This window comes from Rousettus aegyptiacus, unplaced genomic scaffold (assembly GCF_014176215.1).
Source record: "Rousettus aegyptiacus isolate mRouAeg1 unplaced genomic scaffold, mRouAeg1.p scaffold_m13_p_4, whole genome shotgun sequence".
Taxonomy (NCBI): Eukaryota; Metazoa; Chordata; class Mammalia; order Chiroptera; family Pteropodidae; genus Rousettus; species Rousettus aegyptiacus.
The window spans coordinates 121898981-121923740 of NW_023416307.1; the positions used below are offsets into that span (position 1 = coordinate 121898981).

The 24760-nt window shown below is 37.9% G+C and overlaps 1 protein-coding gene across 5 annotated transcripts in view; it reads left to right on the plus strand.

Annotated features, from left to right (window-relative positions):
• Positions 1-24760, plus strand: part of PPARG (peroxisome proliferator activated receptor gamma) — a 119824-nt gene that overhangs the window by 90974 nt on the left and 4090 nt on the right. For 4 of the 5 annotated variants that reach the window (XM_016162703.2, XM_016162701.2, XM_016162702.2 and 1 more), the window contains 2 exons: positions 2336-2535; positions 11691-12141. In XM_016162703.2, the coding sequence (XP_016018189.1) occupies positions 2336-2535; positions 11691-12141 (651 nt within the window). The remainder of the gene's footprint in view (positions 1-2335; positions 2536-11690; positions 12142-24760) is intronic. The other variant, XM_036218655.1, reaches the window with a different exon arrangement.

The following is a 24760-nucleotide window of genomic DNA, read 5'->3' on the forward strand; positions in this document are numbered from 1 at the left end:
ACCAAATAGATATAGGCTAATTTAATTTAAAGGACTCCAAACTGAATGGTAAGATTTTCTTCCCTTCTAACTCAGAGGTCCCTAAGGAGGCCCCAATAGTTGTATTAGTTTTTGAAAAAGCTTAGGGTCAACTGAAATGAACTTAGGAATTTGAGATTCAAGGATACAAAGCAGTCTCTTCTGTAGCAAATCCAAAATAAAATTCACTAAGGACACAGATGAAAATGTGTTCATGGGCTTTGATGTCTATGGTAGAAATGCTATCTTTAGCATAATGACATATAGCAAGGCACCATCCATTTATTCATTCCTATATCCAACAAACATTAACTGAGCACCACTAAGTGCTAAAAATATAAATGAATACAAAAGTCTCCGCCCTCAAGGAGCTTATAGTCTAGGGCAGGAGACTCATAAAAACACATTACTATGATACCGTATGATAAGTATAATAGTAAAGCTATGCACAGGGTAATATTTGATATGATACCCAAATGACCTTATTACAGGAGAATGCAGAGTCCAAAGTGTGGCCCCAAAGTAGCATTAGTCAAAATTATGTTCCAGCAATTCTACTTCTGGATATTTATCTAAAGGAAAGAAAAACACTAACTCGAAAAGATATCTGTACCCCCATGTTCATTACAACGTCATTTGCAATAGCCAAGATATGGAAACAACCTTAGTGTTCCTGTATGGATGGATAAAGAAAATATGGTATATATACACAGTGGAACATTATTCAGCAATATAAAAGAAAGAAATCTTGCCATTTGTGACAACGTGGAATGGACCTTGAGGGCATTACGCTAAGTGAAATAAATCAAGCAGAGAAAGACAAATACCATATGACTCATTATATATGAACTCTAAAACAAAAGAAAACAAAACAAAAAACTAACTCAGATACAAAGAACAAACTGGTGGTTACCAGAGGCAGGTGGCGGGGAGTGGCGGGTGGTGTGGGGCCGTGAAATGGGTGAAGGGAGTCAAAAGGTACAAACTTCCAGTTATAAAATTAAGTCCTGGGGATGTAATGTACAGCATGGTGACTATAGTAATAATACTGAGTTATATTTTGAAAGTTGCTAACAGAGTAGATCTCGAAGATTCTCATCACAAGAAAAAAATTGTGTAATTATATGTGGTGATAGCTGTTAACTAGCCTTACTGTGACCATTTTACAATATATACAAATACTGAGTCACTGTTGAACACCTGGAACAAACATATTGTTATATCTCAATTATATGTCAATAAAAATTTTGAAGCTTTAAATAAAACAGCGTATGTAAGCACCTGGAATGAGGTATGATAATAATGAGGTAAAATAATAATATTATTTTACAGATAGTATTGGTAGGGAGGAAGAAAAATATATTTGAATTGAAACAGTTATAAATAGGTGATTTTTCCCCCCAATGTAGGCCTTACAACCCTCTTAAATATTCCTTTTTGCCCTTTTTTCTTTAGTTTTCTTCTTTCGTACTCTCTTGCTCCATAGGAAATCAAATATTAAGGAAATTGTCTTTTTGATAAATATTATTATGTGATAATCCTGGAAAGTCAGGGGGATAATTATGGCTTCTCTCCACCAAATATAAAAGTACTGTCTGGCCCAGCAACATGAGAGAAAGCACCATCTATATTTCTTTTTACCAGAGACAAAACAGATTATACAGACTCTCTGAGAATAAAGTCTATGTCTGTACAACTTTGAATCCTACACAGTTCTTTAATTGGTAAAACATGTTGATCCTTTTAGTGCCTGACCTTATGTCAAGTGCCGGGGACACAAAGATGAATAAGTCGTTGCCCCTGGCCTTCAGGATGTTGTTCTAGAGTCAGACAAATAGACATGCAAAATAAATAAAGAACAGGGTGAAATTGCTATCGTTGAAGTATGCACAAAACTCTGTTAGAGTCCATGAGAAGGAATAATAAACTCTGCTTGAAGAAAAAAAGAGAAAGCCTCCCAATGAAGGTGACATTTGAATCGGGTCTTGAGGGATGAGTAGGAGCAGGCTCTCTATTTGTAAGTAAATAATGGGACCGAATACCATTTTTTATCGAACTCTCAGATTCCTTCACCTTCATGGCAAGATCATGCATTACTTTTTTAAATTAAAGAAGTGAACAATTTAATTTTTACTTATAGCCTGTGCTATTGCTGTGAAATAAAAATGTGAGCAAGGCTGTAGATAGAAACCAGGGCTTGAGATTGGTGGAGGGGAGGAGGGGCATTTGCTCTGTAGGCACTAGGACTACAGGAGAACAATGCATTAAGAGCAGTAGTATTTCAGTGATTCATCCTGTCATTTCTCTTCCTCTATAGCCATCAGGTTTGGGCGGATGCCACAAGCTGAGAAGGAGAAGCTATTGGCAGAGATCTCCAGTGATATCGACCAGCTGAACCCAGAGTCTGCTGATCTACGGGCCCTGGCAAAACATTTGTATGACTCATACATAAAGTCCTTCCCGCTGACCAAAGCAAAGGCGAGGGCCATCTTAACAGGAAAGACAACAGATAAATCAGTTAGTTCTCTCTACTGTCTTCATTTGGGGTGGCCGGGTTTGTTGTTGTTGTTTTTTCCTTTGAGGAAATGATTTACCATGTTACACACACATGTAGAGTACTGTTCATCTATTGGCTGTTAAATACTGCAGGTTTGAGTCTGAAACACAGGAAAGGAAATGTCTTCAGATAGGATAAGTAAAAATGATTTTGAGACAGGAGAAAGTCCTTCAAGTTCTCTTAATAAATTCTTTGAGAATAGTGTAAAAATATGCAGGTCATCTTTAACTTTAATGAATGAACCTAAGCCTCATTCATCCCACAACCCTCTTTCAGGATACATCTCTTTTCTTGGCATCAAAACAGCTGGTCACAACTACATTAATTCATGCAGCCCGGCTTTCCCGACCTAGGTTTGGAAAAGGTATTCAGTCCCCTTATTTTACCTTTTAGGACTATTAGAGTTACCTTTTACAAAGTTCCACATGGGGCACAAAAATACAATCCGGATGTTATACTACCTTTCTTTTCTTGTAGCACTCTATCGATAGTTCCTGGGTAACTGGAAGCTTTATTCTTTTATTATATGTATGAATTTTACCTTCTGTGAGGCTCAGAGCTGCCTGGGCTACTCTAGTGGATTCTCAAACATCTGTAGGCTCATTGATTACCACTGTTTAGAAAACCCAGGATGGATTATAATTGTTATTGAGTTAAGTTTTCCAGAAGCAGACCTCTTCTCTGGCAGGAACCTGAGAAAACAACGTGGATTCATATTAAAACAAAACACAACTACACCTGAATTCTAGTCCCAGTTCTGCCATTAGCTTGTAGATTGATCACATCTCTGACCTCAGTTTACATAGCCAGGGTCTGACTTTGATTGTCGTCATCTCCACAGCAGGTTCCTAGGGTAATAAGATCCACGGGATGCATTCAGGAGACACCATCCCAGCCCTTAGGAGCCCTTTTACGCTATCATTTATTTTCGAATGAACACCTTTAGGAAAGGTATGCAGTTACTTGATAGATATATGTAACTTTTTCCCCACTCAGTTATATTTTGGGGAAAATTTCATTACCCTTTAATGTATTTTGATGACTATCTCAAGATGTTATTTTTCCTTTTAGCTAAACAGAGTAGGGTCAACTAAAAGAAAAAACTCCTGTGGGTGAAATGCCAAGAAGCACAATGAGTTTTCTGACTGCGAGAGGTTGTTGATACCTTAACAGTATTATACCTATATTCGGTTCTTTACAATTTCAAAAAAATCTTACACATTCATATGTTCGAGACACCAAACTCTCTCATGGCTCCTATTATTACCCTCTATTTAAAGGTTAAGCATTTTGCCTTTCAGATCACATAATTAGCATGTGGAAGAACTAAGACTATAATACAAGCCTCTGACTTCTACTTCAGTGCGTTCTTAGCATGACATTCTCTCTTTCCCATCGGCTAGCAATGAGCCAAGCTGACCTATATACCAGGAAAGGTTCACCTTGGAGAAACACTCTGAGTTATGATTTATTTTTATCAATTTTTAGAATAGCAGAAATTATCTACCTTGTTCTGATATCCTAGTATATTCACAGTCAGGAAATTTTTCTTGTTCTGCTTTGTTCTTCCTGAATTACAGAGACTAGGACTGTCTCTCACAGACATTTTTTGTGGGTCATAGTAAAGCTAAGTCTGTGTATTCATTACATGAAAAAAGTCAGGACATAACAAAACAAAAGCAAATAAATGAAGACTTCTACATAGCCAATTTGACTACAGAAAATAAACTGTTTGAAGAAATAAAAATAAAAGAAAAACTAGAGCAATGTGGCTAATGAGGGTTAACAGTTTAAGGGAAATTGAAAGCCAGTACGGGGTAGGGAAGTGGAGGCTAGGGGCCCAAGAACCGAGAAAGGAGTAATAACAGGGAAAGAGCACTAAAACAAATTGTTTACTCCAGTTTTACCTCAAGCCATTTGTTTTCCTGGAACTGCTTTCTCAACTTCACTTTATCTCCCAATCCAGACCTGCAATCCATAGTGGAAATCCTATCAATTTAATAGTACCTGGAAGATAGAAGGAAGACAGGTTGTTGTTGTTGTTTTTAATTTTCCCCAGTAGCCACTACCTGTGGCCAACATACTCTTCTGTGTTTTACTGAAGGGCACAGAGCCCAATCCATTGTAAATCACTTTAAAGCCTCATGCCAATTGACTCTTTGGCTCTAAATCTTTGAGTTAAAAATATGATAATTGCAGGCTCTTTATGGGATAAATAAGTATTAAGCTATTTCAAGGGAAAGGGATACAAAATGCTTAATTATAGTCTTTTCAAGTTCAGAGGCCAAATATCTGTAATTTTTTCCCCTACAGTAACTGGGAGTGTGCACTGCTCATAGTAGTTTTTCGGGATGTATAACTGAATTAAAAACTGTTTACTTAACCGAATTAAAAACTGTTGCCTATGCCCTTTGAAATTCTGACTTTCAGCAAAAATTGGCTTATAACTGACCCAATATTTGCTCACCAAACTTGGATATCATTAATGATCTGCATAGAGGCAGAATTGCCTCTTATAAAGATCTGGAAAGGAATGAGAGACTGGGCCAAATTAAAATAATCCATTCCCTGATTACACAAAACTGAAATAGAATTATTTGGCTCTCTTTTTTCTCCTTATCTTTCAAAATCAAATTAAGCACTGGTGGAAAGAAATAGTTCAGAGAGGAATATGGGAGAGGGAAAAAAATCCAAAATGTGATTTCCAATGAGACTAGAGATTTGTTCTTTATCTTACATGGTCATGTTATTCATTTGATAGCATCTTTCTCAGGGGTGTTATGTTATCTCTTGGCCAAGACTTATGAAAGTTAAGATTTGAATTGATAGGAAAAATTTTGCAGAAATATGGACTTTCAAGAGGGTGGGGGTTGTGAAAAGTGGCTACGGCTGGTGTTGTAGAGCAGTTTGGGTCTCATTATATACACCCTGCTAAAACTGATGTCATTAGTATTGGTCAGGCCAACCCTAGGGGAGGCTACTCAGCATAGTAGGTGCCCAGAAACTTTGGAAAAGGAAATAGCTTTATTGAAGTGGCCATTCTTTAAGTTTATCTTATTGTTTAATTTAACCATTGCCTATTCTGTCACATATATGGAATGTCTGCTAATCTCTCCTCCCAGTTCCCAGCACCAGCACTTGCCTGCAGTACAACTGGGGCTTCTCCCTTGCCAAATTAACTTCCTTCTCCTATATCTTATTCCCTGGTGCCATTTGCACCTTTCAAAACAGATAAGTGGGCAGATAAATTAAATGTTCCTGTTTCCCTCTTATCTTTTTAACTTTAACATCATATCTTTGGGACATGATGTACTTTTCATTGTCTTGTCTGAAAATAATAATGCTTGGGAATTTTAGGCCCAGGGCTAAGAAAGATGAGATATGGAATCTCAGAATATGGATCACTGGAGAAGAATTTTAGGAGCAACAAGCCTTTTAGCTACCCTCAAATAGAAATGAAACAGGCTCTCCCACAGTCTCTTTCTCTTTCAATGGCTTCTTCCAGCCCATGCCCCTCCTTTAAGAGATTCTAGTGAACTCTGAAAACGAATAAGCTAGCACTAGGGTGCTGTGTTTCACAAAGGCAGTTTGAGTACTGAATGGATTTGGAATTTCCCAGTGTTTGACCATTACCCTGATGTGATGATCACACTGGGTGTATAATTGTCACATAATCCCATGTTTGTTGGTGAAAATAAAGAGAGTGGTTTTCAAAAACCATTTTCAGTGCCACGGTTTGTCATAAAACAATAAATAGAAAAATGCTTGATGTGCCTGCCAGCTTTTCACTTTATATCTGAGAGATGGTGAGGCCCTAGCTGTACTCTATCTGCAAATAAGGAATAAAACTTGTTATTTATACTTATTGGACTTTGGGTCCCAAGGCAGCACATTGCTTATGATAAGTACATATGGAGTCACTGTTTTTATAATTACAAGAGCAAATCGATGTCATTATGAAAATGGTTTTTCTAAATAGTGTACGAAATATAAAACTACTGACTAATAAAACCAATATAGGAGTGTAAAACTTCGTGAAAATACTTCTCTACCCATTTAAACTTTAGCATTCTAAAATTTGCAGTGGCCATCAAATCTAGCAACTCAAACTATTGGAAAGATATCTGTCCTTTTAAATCCTACACTTAACTTACAGCTACACAAAGTGTGCCCTCTTTCCCCTTTATCTGTGGAAAAACCTGAGTGAGCTGGAATTCACTCTCCTGAGAAGACACCAGACAAATCCACAGAGGAAGGAGACTCAGCACTCAGTACAAATAAAGAGCAGGATAATAGTGCTATTTTGTTTCAATGGCTATTATAGAAGGTAGGATCCTAGGATCACTAATTCATGTATTCATATTAATAAAAAAATAAATTCCTTTATTGCCAGGACTGTCAGGGATAGCTAAAGATATAATATATCTGAACCAATAGTATTCTTTCAGACAATAAATTATAAAGATAATATTCTATATAGTTAAGAAAAAAAGCACTTGGATTTTTTTTTCTTTTTTAATGATTAGACTCAGTTGACCAAAACCCTTGTTTGCAAGCTGAGTAACATTTTGACTGGCAGTCAATGGTTTTTTAAGAGCTGTGGTTATGTGCTAGTTCATTAGAGTATAATAATTACACCTATTAAGTTTTTGTTTGTCTTAAATCTCTAAACCATGCAGGAAAACAGAGTTACATTTGAGAGACTCTCAAACTTAACTTCAATCACATATTGCACTTAACTAGACCTCTAGGAAATAGTAATTCAGAAGGCTCTGACTCCAAGATCCCAACATATAGGAGCTTCAGTGTAAAAGCCCCAATTCCTCCCAGAATGGTAATTTTATTTAAAGAAGAAAAGTGTGGAAGTCACGTAGAAAGCAATAGAAAGAGAAAAGAACTAATTATGAGTCAGGAGATCTAGTTCTACTTCAGGTTTACTATAAATAGCTATGACTTTGGAACATCTCTTGGCTTCAGTTTATTCATATCTAGTCAGAAAATGATGCTGCAGCTTATTTCTACAGACTCCTTTAGTTCTATAAATCCCGTGGTTCTCAACAAAAGGAAAATAGGAACAACAGGGGCAGGAACTAGAAAGAAGTTGAGGAAACCCAACCAATGCATTTTTGATTAACATTCACCCACTATAGCTAATTGAGGAGAAATATGTGTTTCTAAAAGGACGAAAGTCAGAAGTATAAAAAGAAAGTAACAAAATGAAGAAGATAGACCCTAAGAATTCAATTTTCTTCCTTGTACTTTTGTTTTAATTTGTGAAGAAAACTAAGAATATCAGGAGAGCCCCACAAGATGAAGTACACATTTTTTCAGGTCATTTTTAACTCTGAGTTGGTTACCAAGTTATCATTTATGAGAAGGTAGAGTTGTCTGCTACACTAATTTCAGTCTCCCAAATTAGAGAAATCACTGGAACAATCTGTTTTATTAGTTGACTTTCTCATTTATCTCCTTTAGTTTGCTATTTATTATTTGAGGAGCTATAAACTTAGAGCATTTGTGTATGTATAATCCCTTTTATAGCTAGTATTAAAATGCTAATGTTACTGTACTACTAAGGAACACTCTTGTTGTATTTATCCATTATTAGCCAGCTTTCCCCATGACCTTTGTGTTACACACAAGAGGCATGAAATAGGGCTACAACTAAATTTAATTATCTATATAAAGCAGTACCCCCTAATCTCATCCTGGCTTTGATATGTTGAGCCATTTTGAAAATCACAATATATCAAAATAAAGTACATTTCATGTATCTCTCCAGAGAAAACTTTTTTTTTTTTTTTTTTTTTTTTTTTTTTTTTTTTTTTTTTGTAATTTCCCCTTACAGAAACCATTTTTGCTTCTCTGGGAAAACATGTGTTCAAGTGAAGTTTTTTTCATTTCATTCTCACCTTTTTCTGGTCTGTTCAGTGTACTAGAAGGACAAGCATCATAATAGCCAGAGGCAGATTCACCAGGAAGCTGATGAAGCTTAAGCTTCAGGGCCCCTCCCTTACACAGAGCCCCTTCCAATCCCTGGGAAGAGCCTGAGCAATTTTGTCCTTATAATTTGTATTATTGAACCCAACAATGTCGTAAATGTACCCAACAACTATGTACATTTTAAGCCTCACGAAACCTGGATCTATCCCTGATAATGTTCTAGATGTAATTAAGCGTGCTTTCCTGTTAAGGAGAGATGCTAATCTAGCCATATGATAGAGTGTCTGAAGATAAATGAATTGTTAGTTCCAAACTAAAAGGGTAAAATTATTAAAGCTAAATTTGATGATATGGTTCATCTTATAATGGCAGATCATCTAATGATACTGTACAAGCTAATAGAACAGATAAGGTTTCCCTTTGCTTTGTAGAAAATACAGAAATGTGGAATATTTTACCAGAAGTGTAATATTGAATTAATGATTCAAAATAAATTCCACAGACCTAATTTCACCCATAGTTTTATGCAATAGGGTCTTCAATGTTTTTTACTGTTTTAAGATGTGGAGGTCTCATTGCGTGAAATGTGCAGATTAACCATTTGCAATCTAAGAATTGTTGAATTGGTGAAAAAGAAAGACAGATCATATCTGATCATCATTCTTACAGTTTGACAGATGCACGTGGAGGCTGAAAGAAACTATGCAGACTTCAAAAATTCAATGAAAACAGCATAATCATATGACTGGGAAAACAAAACAAAACAAAACAAAAATCCACCTGGTATTCATTCACATGGCAATACCCAGAATTTTCTGCCAACTCACCACTTTTTCAAAATGCTGAAGGGATTTAAAAAAAAGAAAAAAAACTGGAATGGTTTGGCATGATGGTGGAGGCCACTGATTCCTTTCTCTGTCCTTGAGTGTTTACTGCCAGGAAATCCTGACCAACATTGATTGCCAAGGGGTTAAAGTCACATTGTTGTTAAATTGGGAGAGAAAATTAGCAGGATTTTGTGCCCTATGCTCAACTATCTCAGAGTTTCAAAAACAGGAACCTGGGTCTTTATATGAGGGGACAGGGGAAGTCAAGGGGAAGAGTCACAGGGTGATTTATCAGGGCATAGTTCCAGATAAATTGCTTACATGGAGGTGGAAGAATTTTCTGCATACATTCTGTGCCAAGAACCAAATGGGTGAGCAGAAGCTCGTCTAAAAGTTGAAGTGGGTTGTTCTGGGTACAATCTTCATATGTGAAGAGGTGATGATTTTATATTCATGTAACTTGTACATACATGTGCAGGTAAACTTTTCAGGTATTCATACCATGAGATTCTCATGGCAAAAAAAGCTAGTATTTCATCAACATAAATTATAATACACTACAAAACTCTTGGAAGACAGAAACCAGGTTTGCTCTAGGTTCTATAAAAGCAAGTTTTACCCACTAGAATATGACATGCTGAGGAAGTAGCACATTATAACTGATATGACTTACTATCTACTCTAGCCTTTTTTCCTCTCCCATTAATAATATCAATCCTAAAGTAGGAGAAAAGAAAAAGCAAAATATACAAAAACATAGCATTATTTGTTTCTGATTTACTTGAAGAATTAGAGCAACCAGGCAAACTTACTCTTAGGATCTTCACATCTGTCCTCCTTTGTGGTTTGCTAAACAATACAATCGAAGTAAATTTTTTTTTAAATGAAGAATGTCTGGAATATCTCCAGTAAATAGTGTTGAAATATATGAAAGTTTGGAAATCTATTCAACATCTTAGAGTCCTTAGTGTTAGTGTTATTTTCTTCAGTGTAGAACAGACTTAATAGCTTGGTGAGAATTATAGACTCCTATAGAGATTAATAAAATCTCTAAACCTTGAAGCTGGCAATGGCTTCCACTCATTGCGCTCACTTTCTCTTGCCAATCAGGAGACAATTCTCAACATCTCTGCTCAAAAGAATATTGATAGCACATTAGAGACTTCATGTTCAGTGTACATGCATGTGTATGCATGCTCACACATATCCACTCACACACTACACAGACCACACACATACAGTTTCTGAGAAATACAACTAGAATATTCTCAAGAGAAGAGATGGAAACCTCCAATTTAATCCACTTTCCTCAACTAAGAAATTTGAGGCCTAGGAAAGATAAATGACTTTCCTAAAGTCAGATAGTTAGCCACAGAACAAAAGCTAGAACCCAAGTATCCTCAACTCTTGTTCTAATACTTGCAGGTATGCACTTTATTTGAATAGGACTAGAGGTTTGATTCCTTACGTAGTTCATTATATCCAATGTATATAAAGTCCTGCCCCTTCTCAACCAGAGTAGCCTTGAGAGTTTTCACAATGACTACAAACCTTTTGTTAGTTCTATACAAGAAAATGCAGGAGTGGAATCATTTCATGGCTAATACAACTTGCTTTTAAAAGCAGCCTTTTGCAAACCTGAGTAACTGATGTTCATATTTTATTGATTATTTGACCCTTAAATACCAATATTTTGAAAAAATAAGTTCAAAACTTTTTTGGGTTTTTTTGCCACTTTTTGCAGCACTTACCCACAGGCCCTACACATCTGCTCTTCCTGAAACAGATTGCTTCCAGAGCATTAAAAAAAAGAAATAGACATTTTCTTGGCTCAATATTTCTAATCTGCTTTCAGACTGAATTTTATAATTAGGTATATTTTACATGCACACTTTGATTCATTTCAGATCTCAGTAGATTTAATTTAAAACTGCAAGGTTACTTTATGTTCAAGTGTGTCTGTTCATCCTTAAGTTGCTAAATGCTTTTTATTGAAAGAAGGCTAAAAACGTATTCTATTGAAAGCCAAGGTAAACAATAAATTTTATATTATATTTTAAATCAACAACAAACACTCCAAACAACAGAAATTGGAACTCTTAGCCAGTCATAGGTAAAGTGTTACTGTATAAATTGAAGGAAAAAAAGACCAAAACTAGTAAAATATGTTTGATCCCAGATGACAATTAGGAGAAATAATCAGGAAATAAGAATATTTCATCATTATTAAGTGTTGTTGACTTTAAAATTTTTAGTATTAAAGCAAATGTGTATAAAGAAATCGGGATGGTATTCACTGTGAATTAGAAATCTCCAACTCAGTGACTTTTTCTTTTTATTTGCAGCCATTTGTTATCTATGACATGAATTCTTTAATGATGGGAGAAGATAAAATCAAGTTCAAACACATCACCCCCTTGCAGGAGCAGAGCAAAGAGGTAGCCATCCGCATTTTTCAGGGGTGTCAGTTTCGCTCAGTGGAAGCTGTGCAAGAGATCACAGAGTATGCCAAAAGTATTCCTGGCTTCGTAAACCTTGACTTGAATGACCAAGTAACTCTCCTAAAATATGGTGTCCATGAGATCATTTACACGATGCTGGCCTCCTTGATGAATAAAGATGGGGTTCTCATATCAGAGGGCCAAGGATTCATGACAAGGGAGTTTCTAAAGAGCCTGAGAAAGCCCTTTGGTGACTTTATGGAGCCCAAGTTTGAGTTTGCTGTGAAGTTCAATGCACTGGAATTAGATGACACCGACTTGGCAATATTTATAGCCGTCATTATTCTCAGTGGAGGTAAGATTCATCTTTTGATCTCCCATGAAAGAGGGCGGGATAGTGGTGAAACTGGTGAAAACTTTTTGACTTTCCTTGGTGATAGTCTATGTCCCTTTTCTCCTTATTCTTACTGCACTTTTCATATAGAAAATGCCAGTGGCATAATGCCATGAGAAGGTCTCTATGTCTGTAAAATACCAAATAAGAATATTGTAGATTTGCCCTTTGAAGACTATGGATAACCCAGGTTCTTTTCTTTTATCCGTTATAATATTTTTTACAATCAAACTCAAACATGGAAGGGAAATACCCTTTTTTTCTCCTTATTTTCTTTTTTCTTCTCTTTTTTCTCTTCTTTTCAGAAGGCTAATCTAATATTGATTTCGTTAAAGTAATGACATGTATAACTTTGCTTAAGATGATGCTCTTATAGAAACACCATTAAGTGTTTTTGGTCAAATTATACTCCTTCCCCACCATCAGTAAGATACTTCTTTGAATTGCTTTTCCAATATCAGGAATCAAGGAATGTATATCTACTGACTTCTGTCTACTCTCTCATGTAGATTCCTCTGATGGCTTCCCTTAATGTACCTTCGTGAGGTGTTTGGCTGTGATTAAGAATTCAGTCTGAACCAAAGAACACACAGCAGAGCAATAAATTGAGTTATTTAGCAATTCATTTTAGTTTTGGCCTTGCAAGTACATGATCTAATTCAGAGGCCCCCAACCCCTGGGCCACGGTCTGGTACTGGTCTGTGGCCTGTTAGGAATTGCACTACACAGCAGGAAGTGAGTGGCAGGCAAGTGGGTGAAGCTTCAACTGTATTCGCAGCTGCTCCCCAGAGCTAGCTAGCAACATCATCTCAGCATCACCTCAGATCATCAGGCATCAGAAAGATGCTCATAGGTAGGTGCCAAAAATGTTGGGGACTGCTGATCTGACTAACCAACTCCCAACGCCAGGTTTCATTCTAAACGCTACTTTCATTGGCTTCTCGCACATTTCCAACGCATAGAAGAAAGTTTTACTTTCATATCACTCTATAAAAATTGTTTTTAACAAGTTTTCATAACTGACATGCATTTCAGGTGAGCTTTTTGTATACTTACAGAATATCCTCTGTTTGTGAAAACTGATGTGGCAGGGGAGGGATAGTGGTCCTATAGATGTAAGCTGTGTGCAACTGTTCAGGATATTATAAAAAGCATGATTCACTCGGTAGTTCTTTGTTGCCCAGTTACTTGAGAATGGAATGCTTCTGAAATCAGGTGCTTAGTATGTTAGTAATAGTAATAATAGCAAACAGTTATTAAGTACTTACTATATGCCAGGCAATGTTCTAAGCACTTCATACACATTCGTTTAATTCTCACGATTCAATGAGGTAAGTACCATTTTGGAAACAAGGACACACCAAAGCACTAAAAGTGTCAGTCACTTGCCAGGGTTACCAGGCTAGCAAAAGATGGAGCCAAGATTATAAACAGAGGCAGTCTGGCTCCAGCGTCTATACTGATACTGCCCTTTACATGACTAGGGTGCAAATGGATAACAATATGGCATAGGTTAACTCTGGAGCCTCAAGTTCAGTGTTAAGCTGTAACTCACTTAAAAATGACTGTTTTTTTTTTGGTATTATGTTTAATATAACAAAAATATGCTATCCAACATGTTTTAATATCTTGACTGAATCTACTTCTTAAATTAACCCTTGATCCTCTCAGATATGTGATTAATTCAGCAAACAAAAGTGAGATTCTAGATTATTTAAGGTTCACTGGGAGAAAAAGATTAAATTTTGAAAAACCAAATTAGAAAACAAGTTAATATTGTTTAACTAGCTAATATTTTAAAGCACATTTTATTTTTAATGAAAAATAGAAATAGAATTATTAACATTTGGTACGTTCTAAGATTTTTCCTAAGTATACTATAGATACCATGTTTATATTCCTCTTTTTTTTTTTTTGCTTAATTATTTTTCCATGTCATTACATATTCTTTCTTAACATTTTTGATTTTTAAAAATAAAAGTAATACTTGGTCATTTTATAAATCAAAGAGTACAGAAGTGGAAGCAAAAAGTAAAGGTCTCTATTCCCAGAATAAAAATTGATTAACAAAGCCCTTTTTCTCCTACCAAAAAGTTTTTATGCATGTACTAGCATGTATATATGCTACCATTTTTAATGACTAGAAAATATTCCATTTTATAAAGGATCATTACATACTAAATTATCTCCCTATTTATATTTAGGTTGCTTATAACATAAAAATTTATAAAGAATATAAGAAATTATTAAAAATGTGTTCCAAATTTTGCCGTAGTGAACATTCTTATGTGTAAATTTCTTTTCAAATTTTAGATTTTCTTTTTTATTCCAAATGACCAGAAGTGGAATTGCTGGGTATATGACTATGAATATTTTTAAGTCTTTTGTTATGTCATTGTCAGATTGTTTTTCATAAAATTTGTACCAGTTTATAAATGCGCAGATGCTAAGGGAGGCATTTGAGGTAAACCATTCAAAGCTGCTTAGTTTCTAACCAGGAAAGGTCTAGACAAGAAACAATCATGATAATGTTGGGCTTTTTGACCTGGAGAAATGTCTTAGGGGCACATGAGATAACAGTGTGGTTTTACCTAGAAAAAATTTCCATTACTGCCCATAATCTGCAAGCTATTATTATTTAAAAATCAGTGATTTGTTAGGCCTTTAAATTTTTCATTAAGTGGCAAAAGAAAAAATTCTGTGAATAGTTTGATTCAATTTAATAGATATTGCAGGCTTTGGCTTTCAATTATGAAAATTAAAAATGATGCTATTTAAATGTAGATGCTGTATAAATGAGTTCCTTCAGCCTTACAGACTGTCTTCACAGTGGCCAATCATTGGATCCTCACAACAGTGAAAGAAATCTGAAGATAGCAGCCAGCCATAGATTATTAAAATCTTATATTTGTGGTTATAATAAGAAAACCCTGTGAATAATTTTAGATTTCCTTTAAAAAAGTAAAATTTACCATTGACTAGTTCCCATATCAAGAAAGGTAAATCCTTCCTTGATCAAAGTTTGCTTTTGTAGATGAAGTCTAACTTACAAGCAGTAGATAAGAATGAATAAATGGGAACCTATGTTTGTTCAACACACAGAAATTTGATTCACTTCTTTGCTCAGAAAAGCTGATTGGGTACAGGTCAGAGAAAAAAATAGCTCAAGTCCTTCCCAGTCCAAAGACTGGATTCCAGTAAGATAAGAATCCCAGTCATCTGTAGATGGTGAGATCAGTATCCCAGATTGTAGTTTATTAGAATTCAACATATATTTCTCAATTAGTTTTATATTTTTTTTTTCCTACCAGATTTTCCAGAAAGGGAAAACATTTTTGTAAGCAAGAGGTTTTGATCTACTTAACAAATTTCTGATCCTACTTGGTCACTTTTTTTGCTCTGCAGTTTATTCTGAAGTCTGTTGAGAGCTTTAGTGATTTTAGAGGGTGAGGGGCTGGTAGTGCTTTAAATGATCCATTGACCTCATTCTGAGCTAGCCTTAGAATCACAGAAGAGCTTCATTCTGGTGAGGGTACTATGACCCTAGACTGAAGGAGAAATGGGAAGATGGGCATGATGTAAAAGTGGGGTGGTAAGGAACTGAGGAGATTAAAGAGGGGCCTCCAGAGGACCCCAAAGGGAGATTTTTTTTAGATGATAATAGGTGGTAACAGGGATGGGGAGCATAGGGAATGTAGTTAGCATTAATATATTAGCTAGGTGGAAAACCAGAGGGGAGAAGGAGCAATTGGGATCGTTTTATAACCTATATAAATGTCTAACTAATGTACTGTATACTTGAAACTAATTAAAATAAATTTTTTTAAAAAACTATGAAAAAGAAAAAAGTTTCCGATTTGACCCAACAAGTGTTTGCTGAGGAAACTGGGGTTCCTGTAGTAAGATCACTGTCACTCAACTTCAACCCTAGAAACTGCTGATACCGTGAGATGTGGTACTTAGATTGGCCTAGTGCTTAACTTCTCTACTACTTACTCGCTTTCAAACCAAGGTCGCTGAGAAAGATGACCCAGTTCTCAACTTTTTCTCCTCTCTCTCTCTCTTTTCTGAACTTGAGGCAAGAATGAGGCTAAAATATCATTTACATTCTAGAACTAGACAAAGGAAAGCATTGTGTACTTTTTAAGAGCATTTCATATGCATTCTTTGATTAGACCCTGACAATTCTGTATTTTTCTCATTTCATAGAAAGAAAAGTAAGGATCATAGACTTAAGCAATTTGTGTAAGATCTAACGACCAGTGAGCAGTGGAACTAGGGATGAAATCCAGATATCCTAATTATCACTTCCAAGTGCCCTGTCTGCCCCACACCCTGCCCTCTGGCTACCTGGCCAGTGGATCGTGTTCGGCTCCCTCACATTTGTGTTGGGGTCTGCAACCTGCACGCCCTTCATGGTATTCTCTAAGATATGGATGGACCTATAATCCATACCTTATTCCTCAGTATTCCTGTTGAGGAATAGCTTTCCTTGTTCCCTCTAGTTTCACTGACTGGATGGGTAGTGTCAAGAGTGATAAAACTGCCTCCAGCAGGGGCATGTTTGCAACTGGCGCCACGGGAGCATGCCAGCCTCACTAGCAAACTCCCAAAACCTACCCAGCAACCAAAGCCAAGTGTAAAGCTCGCAAAGCTGACAAGTTCCAGGACACTTTGCCCCTTTGAGCATTTGCTGTTTGGGGAAGAAAAGGCATAGGAGGGTTCCAGCTGGAACTCTGAAACAGGAAAAAGTTTTTTGTGTTAATTCAAAACAGTTTGGAATCCATTACAGCTCTTCCCAAACTTCCAAGATATGGGGGAGGAAATTCACTAGATTTTACAATATATTTTTCTAGGCAGATTGCCATCACCATCCTAATGACAGAGGAGCTATAAATAGTGATACAATGGCCACAGATGGCAACTCATCCAGCTTTCTCATTTACCCTCTTGAGTCTGGTTTGGCTATACAAACCACCTATCTAGCAGCTCCTTCTTTGTCCAGCAATCCCAGCCATGTTGTTTCTCTGTGAAGCAATTTTGGACAGCCGTTCTTGGAGTGGTCATGTGTGTTTCTGCTGTTGAGTGGGCAGTGAGAATAGGATACGAGAAGGGGAAAATTGTCCTTGTAGCTATACATTTATAGGTCAAGGAAGAGTTGCTATTCTATCAAATATTGGATAACCGCTAGTCCCATCAGGTCAATAACCTAAGGCCCCTGCTTCTTCCCATTGGTCATTACTATACAGTATACATATAGGTATAGCTATAGATAACAGGTTTAGATGTAGATGCAGACTTTTAAATTTGTTGGAATTAGAATAGAATCAAAGCACAGCCCTTGGTCCAGAATAAATACTTAATAAATGCTTGTTGAATTAATAATCAAATATTAATAATAGATACCATTTATTGACTACTTCACTGTATGCTAAGCACTTTACATATATTCATAATCTTTGTTTAATCTCTCCTGCAGTTCTACAGAGCCTATTATTATTCTCATTTTACAGATCGGAAAAACAGAAGTTTAGAGAGATTAAGCAACTTGCCCAAGATCACAGAGCTCATTGATGAGGCCAGGGTTCAGAGCTGGATCTCTCTGTCTTTAAAACTGAAGCCTTTAACTACTACTGCTTTTTGTGTATTAAAATATGGAAGCATCCCAATTAGTTACCTTGGTCTTGGAGTTGTTTGGGAGTTATCCAAAACTACCTATTTTCATATTGCCTCCTAATACTTTAATCAAGAATTTTCAGGTTATAGTCCGCATATCACTTACTAATATTCAAAGCCCTTCTTGAGACACCATTCAAACCTATCTAAGGAAATTGCACCCTAGCTTTGAAAATTGCCCTGGGAAGGAGTGGGGCCTAGTGATAACGCTGGAGACTGGGGCTGTGTTCTTAATCTCGTGCAAGTAGTGTGACCCCTGGAAATAATAGCCCTATTTGCAGAGCTCCCCACAAAAATTGATGATAAGCTTTGACTAACTAAGTAAATACATTCATACTTAGTCTGATACCATCTTATACCAGGTTCTAATAGAGATGTGATTGCAGAAAAATTTATGAGAGAAATTTAAAATTCTTAAAATATCATCCAGTAACTTAATTTCTTCTTGCCCATCGGAAACAGTCAAAATGACACCTGTTGAGCCGTGAGAGCAGAACACCTCATTCCAGCTCTCAGAACACTTAACGTCCCAAAGGCACGGAGTGTGAGGAGCTCCGTCCGTGTCTCTTCCCCACCCTTAACTGCCCTTCAAAATCTTGGGGAAATTACTAGCTCATGCGTGACCTTTCCATTTAACTGCAGAACTATTTCTACAAGTTAGAATGGACAATATAGCATTCCTCTCGAACCAAAGACAGCGGGTATGTGCCCGAGTGTGCCTACACTTCTCGTGAGGAACCTCAGCCTAAAGGGCCTCTAATGCTGCACCATCTAGTTGCTCCCACATCTTCTTTGGTGGTATCATCCTTACTAGTTAACTGGGAGGAGACGAAACTCCAAATAGTCTAAAACTTGGGTATTAAAAATACTGCGAACCCTAGTAGGCCACTTTCTTCTCGCCTACGCCAGTTAAACACTCGCTAGCTACCTTATCCATACAGCTCTTTTGGACCAGAAGCAGGCTGGTGCCTAAGTGATGAAAGTTATTTCTCTGACTCTTCTTGTGTTATTGAGAATAAACGAGGACATCTGATTTCCCATATGACGAAGCCTTAAGCAGGGCAGTCGAAGAGTGTTGTTACCTTATGGTTCATATCCCCCATCTTGGGCTGTGATTGTGTCAGAGAGTAATAGCATTCATTTATTAATTGAAAAATATTTAATGGGCACCTACTGTTTCTACATAGTTTATGACACTCTTCCCTTCTGCCCTTCTACTTATCCCACCATGCTGCCATGACCAGTGGGAAAACCCTGTAAGATGGCCAGTATGGCTTTGAATAATGACTCAACTTGAGTTATCTATAAATATCCCATTAGTTCATTCTTTTCATAACCGCGTGGACTTAAACAGAGGCAACGTATATGTTCTCTACTGGCACCCTAATTCTAAAAACTGGAGAGCTGGGGGAGGGGGAGCATAGGGCGAATATACAAGATTCATTTGAGAAACAAAAATACACACACACACACGCACACACACACACAGGCTTTTGTTGATTGTAGACTATAGAAACATCTTTATCTGTGACTGCTTCAGAAATAAAATCCCCTCCTCACCCTGAGCCTGGTAGGCTAGGATCATCTTAGTGAGTGAGCAAAAGATTGTATTTGACCTCAGAGACAGACATGGGATTGAAAGCCAAACTGCTGAGTCATTTCTGTCACCACACCGGCAGTCTTGGAAAAGGTTCAGTCAGTCAGTCAGTGGGCCGCTTTTTGGAGTACTTTATCATTTTGGGTTCTCACAATGTGTGTTTAAACTCTGGGTGACCCCAGGCAGCCTTCCAGACTGGCACAATTCACCAAGACATTCAAACAGGTCATCTGCAAGTGAGGAAGAATGAAACCAAGGACTGGTGCGAGTCACTCATAACAGAGAGGCCAGTATAGGCAGTGAAGAAGTCACGTACTCGTAGGGAAGGCACCTTCCAAGGTTCTTGCCAGCTTCACAAATAAGTAGACCAGAAGGGGCAGGAAGGGCATTGGAAAGCTTCAGGATCCCATGGACAGCCCTGAGTGTTACTACCCGCCCCCTCTCCTCCTACTAGATATGTGATTTCAGGCAATTATTTACCTCCTTAAGCTTTAATTTATCAGTGCCCTAAGTAAATGAAATAACATTATGTGAAATCCCTGGCAAAATGCCTGAGACATGTTAAGCACACAATAAATGCTAATTTTCCCTTTTCCCTTGTATAATATATGAAGTAGCTCCACTCACTCCTACCAGTCAAATTGCTTATTTCCACCAATAGTCATTCTTAAAATACTTATTACAATATAAATACCCCTAGGAAGATATCAAATAATCTCTTTATCGGCAATCACTTTAAGGGGATTAGCTGAGAACAAAACCCCAAAGGAAAGAGATACTGAAGAAAGGGGGATGGGCTTAAAAAGTGGAGAGAACTCTACTTGTCCTGAAGGAGATAGGGGGTAGGAGTGTGGCGGGTTCCATGCTCCTAGAATTCGGATTCAGTTTGGAGGGAACTTAAGTGTTGAGAGGTCATATTAAAGATTAGAGATCACACCTCTGTTTTGAGGTTCTTCTTAAGGTCAGTGGAAAGGAAGAAAGGGTAGGGTTGCAGAGAACTGATACTTGGCCCCTTTTTATTTTTGGTTTGTTCTTGGCTACCTTTAGTTTGCTGTTGGCATTTCTAGAGGTTGAGGAAGCAAGGAAGAGTAATTGGACCTGGGAGCATGAGTGTTTCAGGCTTGATGGGAAAGAAAAAATCCGCCCGCCACACTCCAGCTTTCCTCTGCCTCCCACCCACTGTCCATTTCCAGGCCTGACCAGAGACAGTGTTAGACATAGAAAGAGCAGAAATTTATATCCCGTGGCTTGGGGAAAGAAACCCTTCTCTCCTGGTCCTGTCACAGAACAGGGGAGCAGACATGATGGCTGAACTTCAATCAGGTGACTTCTAATGACTAGAACAATGAGAGGACCCTAACCCCAGGGTGAAAGGAGATAGGAAAGACAGGACTGAAATCTCAAGTCCCATTTCTATTCTTAAAGACCTGGAAATAAAACAGAGCCCAAGCTTAATTCACTAGAGGTACCTATTGAACAATGAAGCGAGCTTTGAACGCAGCAAAGGGGAAAGTGCTACCCACTTGGTTACTAGATGGTTTTGTGTTCTTTGTTGTAGTTTGAGAGGGGGCTTTTCGGAGGTGGTAGTTGAGCATTCGAGATGAGGGGAGTTTGGTGCGGAATTGCTTAGTGGGCAGATAAAAGAAAATATCGCCTGGGTTTGGTTTCATGGTCAGCCCCCTCCACCATCCTAACCAAGTCATATGTGACATTATTGTGAAGAGTGGTTACCATTTGGACAGAGACAGAGAAAGCATTTATTAAACTATTGTTTAAATGGGGAAATGTTAGAATGTTAACTCACTTCAGAGTGAAAGGACTCTACCAGTACCATGTGTGTTGATGGCAAAATGTACTCGTTACAGATGATCTTTGCCTGTTTAGTAAAGCATTTTCAAGATCTCTAAGTTATGTTGTTCCTTTTCCCTGATAGCAGCAGTCAACTACATTCTCTTAAAATCATTCACTGCTTAGGCTTCTGATTAATTTAAACCAACCTTGCTGGGATTCCCAATACCAGATCCCCAAAAAGGTGCCATCCAGGAGTGGAAAGGGAAAACATCGGGGTGGCATGGGGGGAATGGGGAGATGTGCAGGAGGGATGGCTGAGAAGAAGGAAGCAATTGAGGGAGAAAGAATAGCAAAGATACAAAGAGGACCCAGGAAGATTGGAGAAATGAGAGAAGAAAGGGAGAAACGAAAAAGAGGCGAGTTATACTATTATAAATAGAAAGAGCTCACCTACTATGTGTCAGACACCGCTCTAAGTGCTTTCCATCTATTAGTTCATTTAATCCTCTCAACAACACTGTAAGTTGGATTACATTTATATCTCCATTTTTTAAGTGAAGAAACTGAGGTAAAGAGAGGTTAAGGAACTTGCCCAAGATTACCCAGCAGGTAAGTTTTAAGGCTGGGATTCCAACTGTTTCTCACTAAAGCAGTAGTGCTTCCTCTTGGCTGTACATTAGAATCACCTGGGAGCTTGTAGAAGTATCGAAGGTCATACCCCAGGTCAAGTAAATCAGAATCTCTAAAGATGGGACCCAGGTGTTACTTGGTGTGTTTTTAATCTCCCCAGATGATTTCAATGTATAGCCAAAGTTGAGAATCACTGCATTCAATCAAGCAGTTCACATTTAAATATAGAAAGAAGAACACATGTGAAACTTTCTTAAATTATTTTTTCCTAAAGGTAGGATGGTGGGAGGGAATTGCTATAGGCCATACCAGAGTTTCCCAAAGATAAACTTAGCTGAATTCACAGTTTTGCCTAATGCTTACCATGATTTTGATGGTTAGATCAGAAAAGTATCAAAGAATTCCCAACACTATCTCTTCAAGGAAGAAGTGAATTTGGGAACCAGGGCTGTTTTGTTTTGTTATCGTTCCTAAACTGTCTTGTTTATGTGCATTCGACTACATGAATGGGACCTTGTCTAAACCCCCAAACATGTGTCTGCATCAGGAATTATTTTCTTGTGCTCCTAAATTTATGCTCTTACCAACAACTCAAAAACCTTGCATTTCCCAACAGTGAATACGCCACACCCACCACTGCTTACACTCCTGATTCATCCCTATTGAAATCACCATTATTTGAACAAAAACACACACACACACAAAAATCAGTAAAATCTTATAAAGTTCCTTTACCTAACTCATTGTCACCATTACTTTAGGAAAGAAATACTATTGTCTTAAAAATTAAGTCAAATCCCAGGAAGATTAGATGATTTGTCCACAGTGACAAGGAAACTAAGTGGAGAAGAGACAGGACTCAAGCCTTCAGTTTCTAAATCCACTGCTCTTTTTAACACCTCTGTGAAACAATATGTTAAAAAGCAATAGAATAAAGGAAACTGGAGAGGAAGTGTAAGAAGAAGTGAGCCTACCAAGTGCCAAATTCGTTAAGGAAGCCTCCCTTCTCTTCAGTTTTCACCCATACCTGAACTCAGTCTTTCACTGTCTGTGGATTGGTTTACAGCTGCCCAGCTATCAGACTTCTTTTTCCTAAATGCCCTGGGTACATCCTTTTCAGATTATTAGTGTCTATCAGAAAGCCGATAGGGAGAGATTAGAAAAGCCATGGGAGTAGCTCCTACAACAGAGACAGAACCATCCACTTTGGTTATTCTACCTGTCCTTCAGAAGATTCCACTGTGGGCATTTGGTTCCCTAACTAAGATGCCGCCTGAGAAAAATCTGTGCTAGGGAAATGCTTGGCCCAGGTGGGCAGATCCCAGGAGAGTTAAGAGAATTGGAATCTGCTTCAGATAAGCTGTCCACTTAACGGAACCAGATCTAGATAAGATGGAATCTTTGTAGATTTGCCCGTAATCAACATGCTGTCTAATCAATTCCAGCACTGTGTGAATGGAGACCAGAAAGGTTTCTTTCCCAATCCTTTGGAGCCTGGGGAGAAAGGAACCAGTAATTGACTCCAGCTTCCTTAAGTGTTGTGTCCTGGAGTATATGAGTCAACCCACACTTTCCCAAAAGGGCCTTCTAAGCAGCCTACACTAGTGAAGGGGGTCACTTGACCCTGATCCTATTCTAGACCTCAACTCTTAACAGTCAGCAAGTTGCAGGGAGAGGGTCTCAGACAAGCACGCTGAGAGTGATATTTTAGCAGGCACTGGGTTGGCTAATAGACAGATTTCCATGACATATTTGTGATACCTAGCTGAGCTCAATAAGGGTTTGAGTGTGAGTAGAAGGAAAATGGAAAGAGAAAGATACAGGGGAACAGGAAAGGTCTAGTTGCTGATTGGAGGGTACAGGGCAAGGGGCAACCCTGACAAATGCCCTTGACCCTAGGGATTACTTAAGACCAGAGGAAGCTTTTTTGCTTTTTAAATAAGCTAAGTGTCCTAAATGTAATGTGTGTGAGCTTGTTAGTACACTTTTATAATTAGATTTTTAGTTTATTTTCCTAGTTTAATTAAGGGAATCACAAATAAGAATAAAGTTTAGAACTTTTGCATTCAGGTCTTACTGTTTATCTAGTCCAATCCTTTTCATTTACAGGGGAGAAAATTGAGGCCCAGTGAGCTTGCCCAAGGGCACAGATCTGGTTAGTGAAAGACCTAGAAGTAAAATATACTACTTTCTCCACTCTACTGCACTCCCTTTTGCCCTGACTGAGGCTCAGCAAGGAGGACAGTGGGACAGGTCTGTAAATGATCTAACTTGTCACTAGAGAAAGTATAAATCAGTGGCCACAAAATCTCAGCCCTTCAGCCAAATTTCATCTATCACATCATAAAGAGTAACTTGCCAAAGTGGGGTTCAAAAATCCAAACCAGATCCTTCCCAACTTCTAGAGGGGCCAGTTCATTATATTGCACTAAATCCAAATGTTTGCAGCAAGCCTTAGCAGCTGCGTTTTAGGGTTTGGTTGTTAGAACTGTCATGATAAATGAAACCTAATAGATTAATGTAATCTCTTCAACCCCACTGATGCTGCTCAAGTGAAGGGAGGGAGGGAAGGAAGGAAGGAAGGAAGGAAGGAAGGAAGGAAGGAAGGAAGGAAGGAAGGAAGGAAGGAAGGAAGGAGAAAAGACTCTAAAGGGCCAGTACCCCAATGAGCGGAGGGTTCTACACAAGAGTGTGTGGGCCCAGCCCGTGGAAGAGCCACATTTAACACCTGTCTTGACACAAAGTGCTGCCAACTTCCCATGCACATGCATTAGTACTGCCGTGGGCCTTTGAAATCTGGAACATTTGTTCAGGGGGAGGATCAGCAATCATTAAACCAAAAGCACCAATCCAGGACCTGGTTTTCCTTGAAGTATCAGGGGTGTT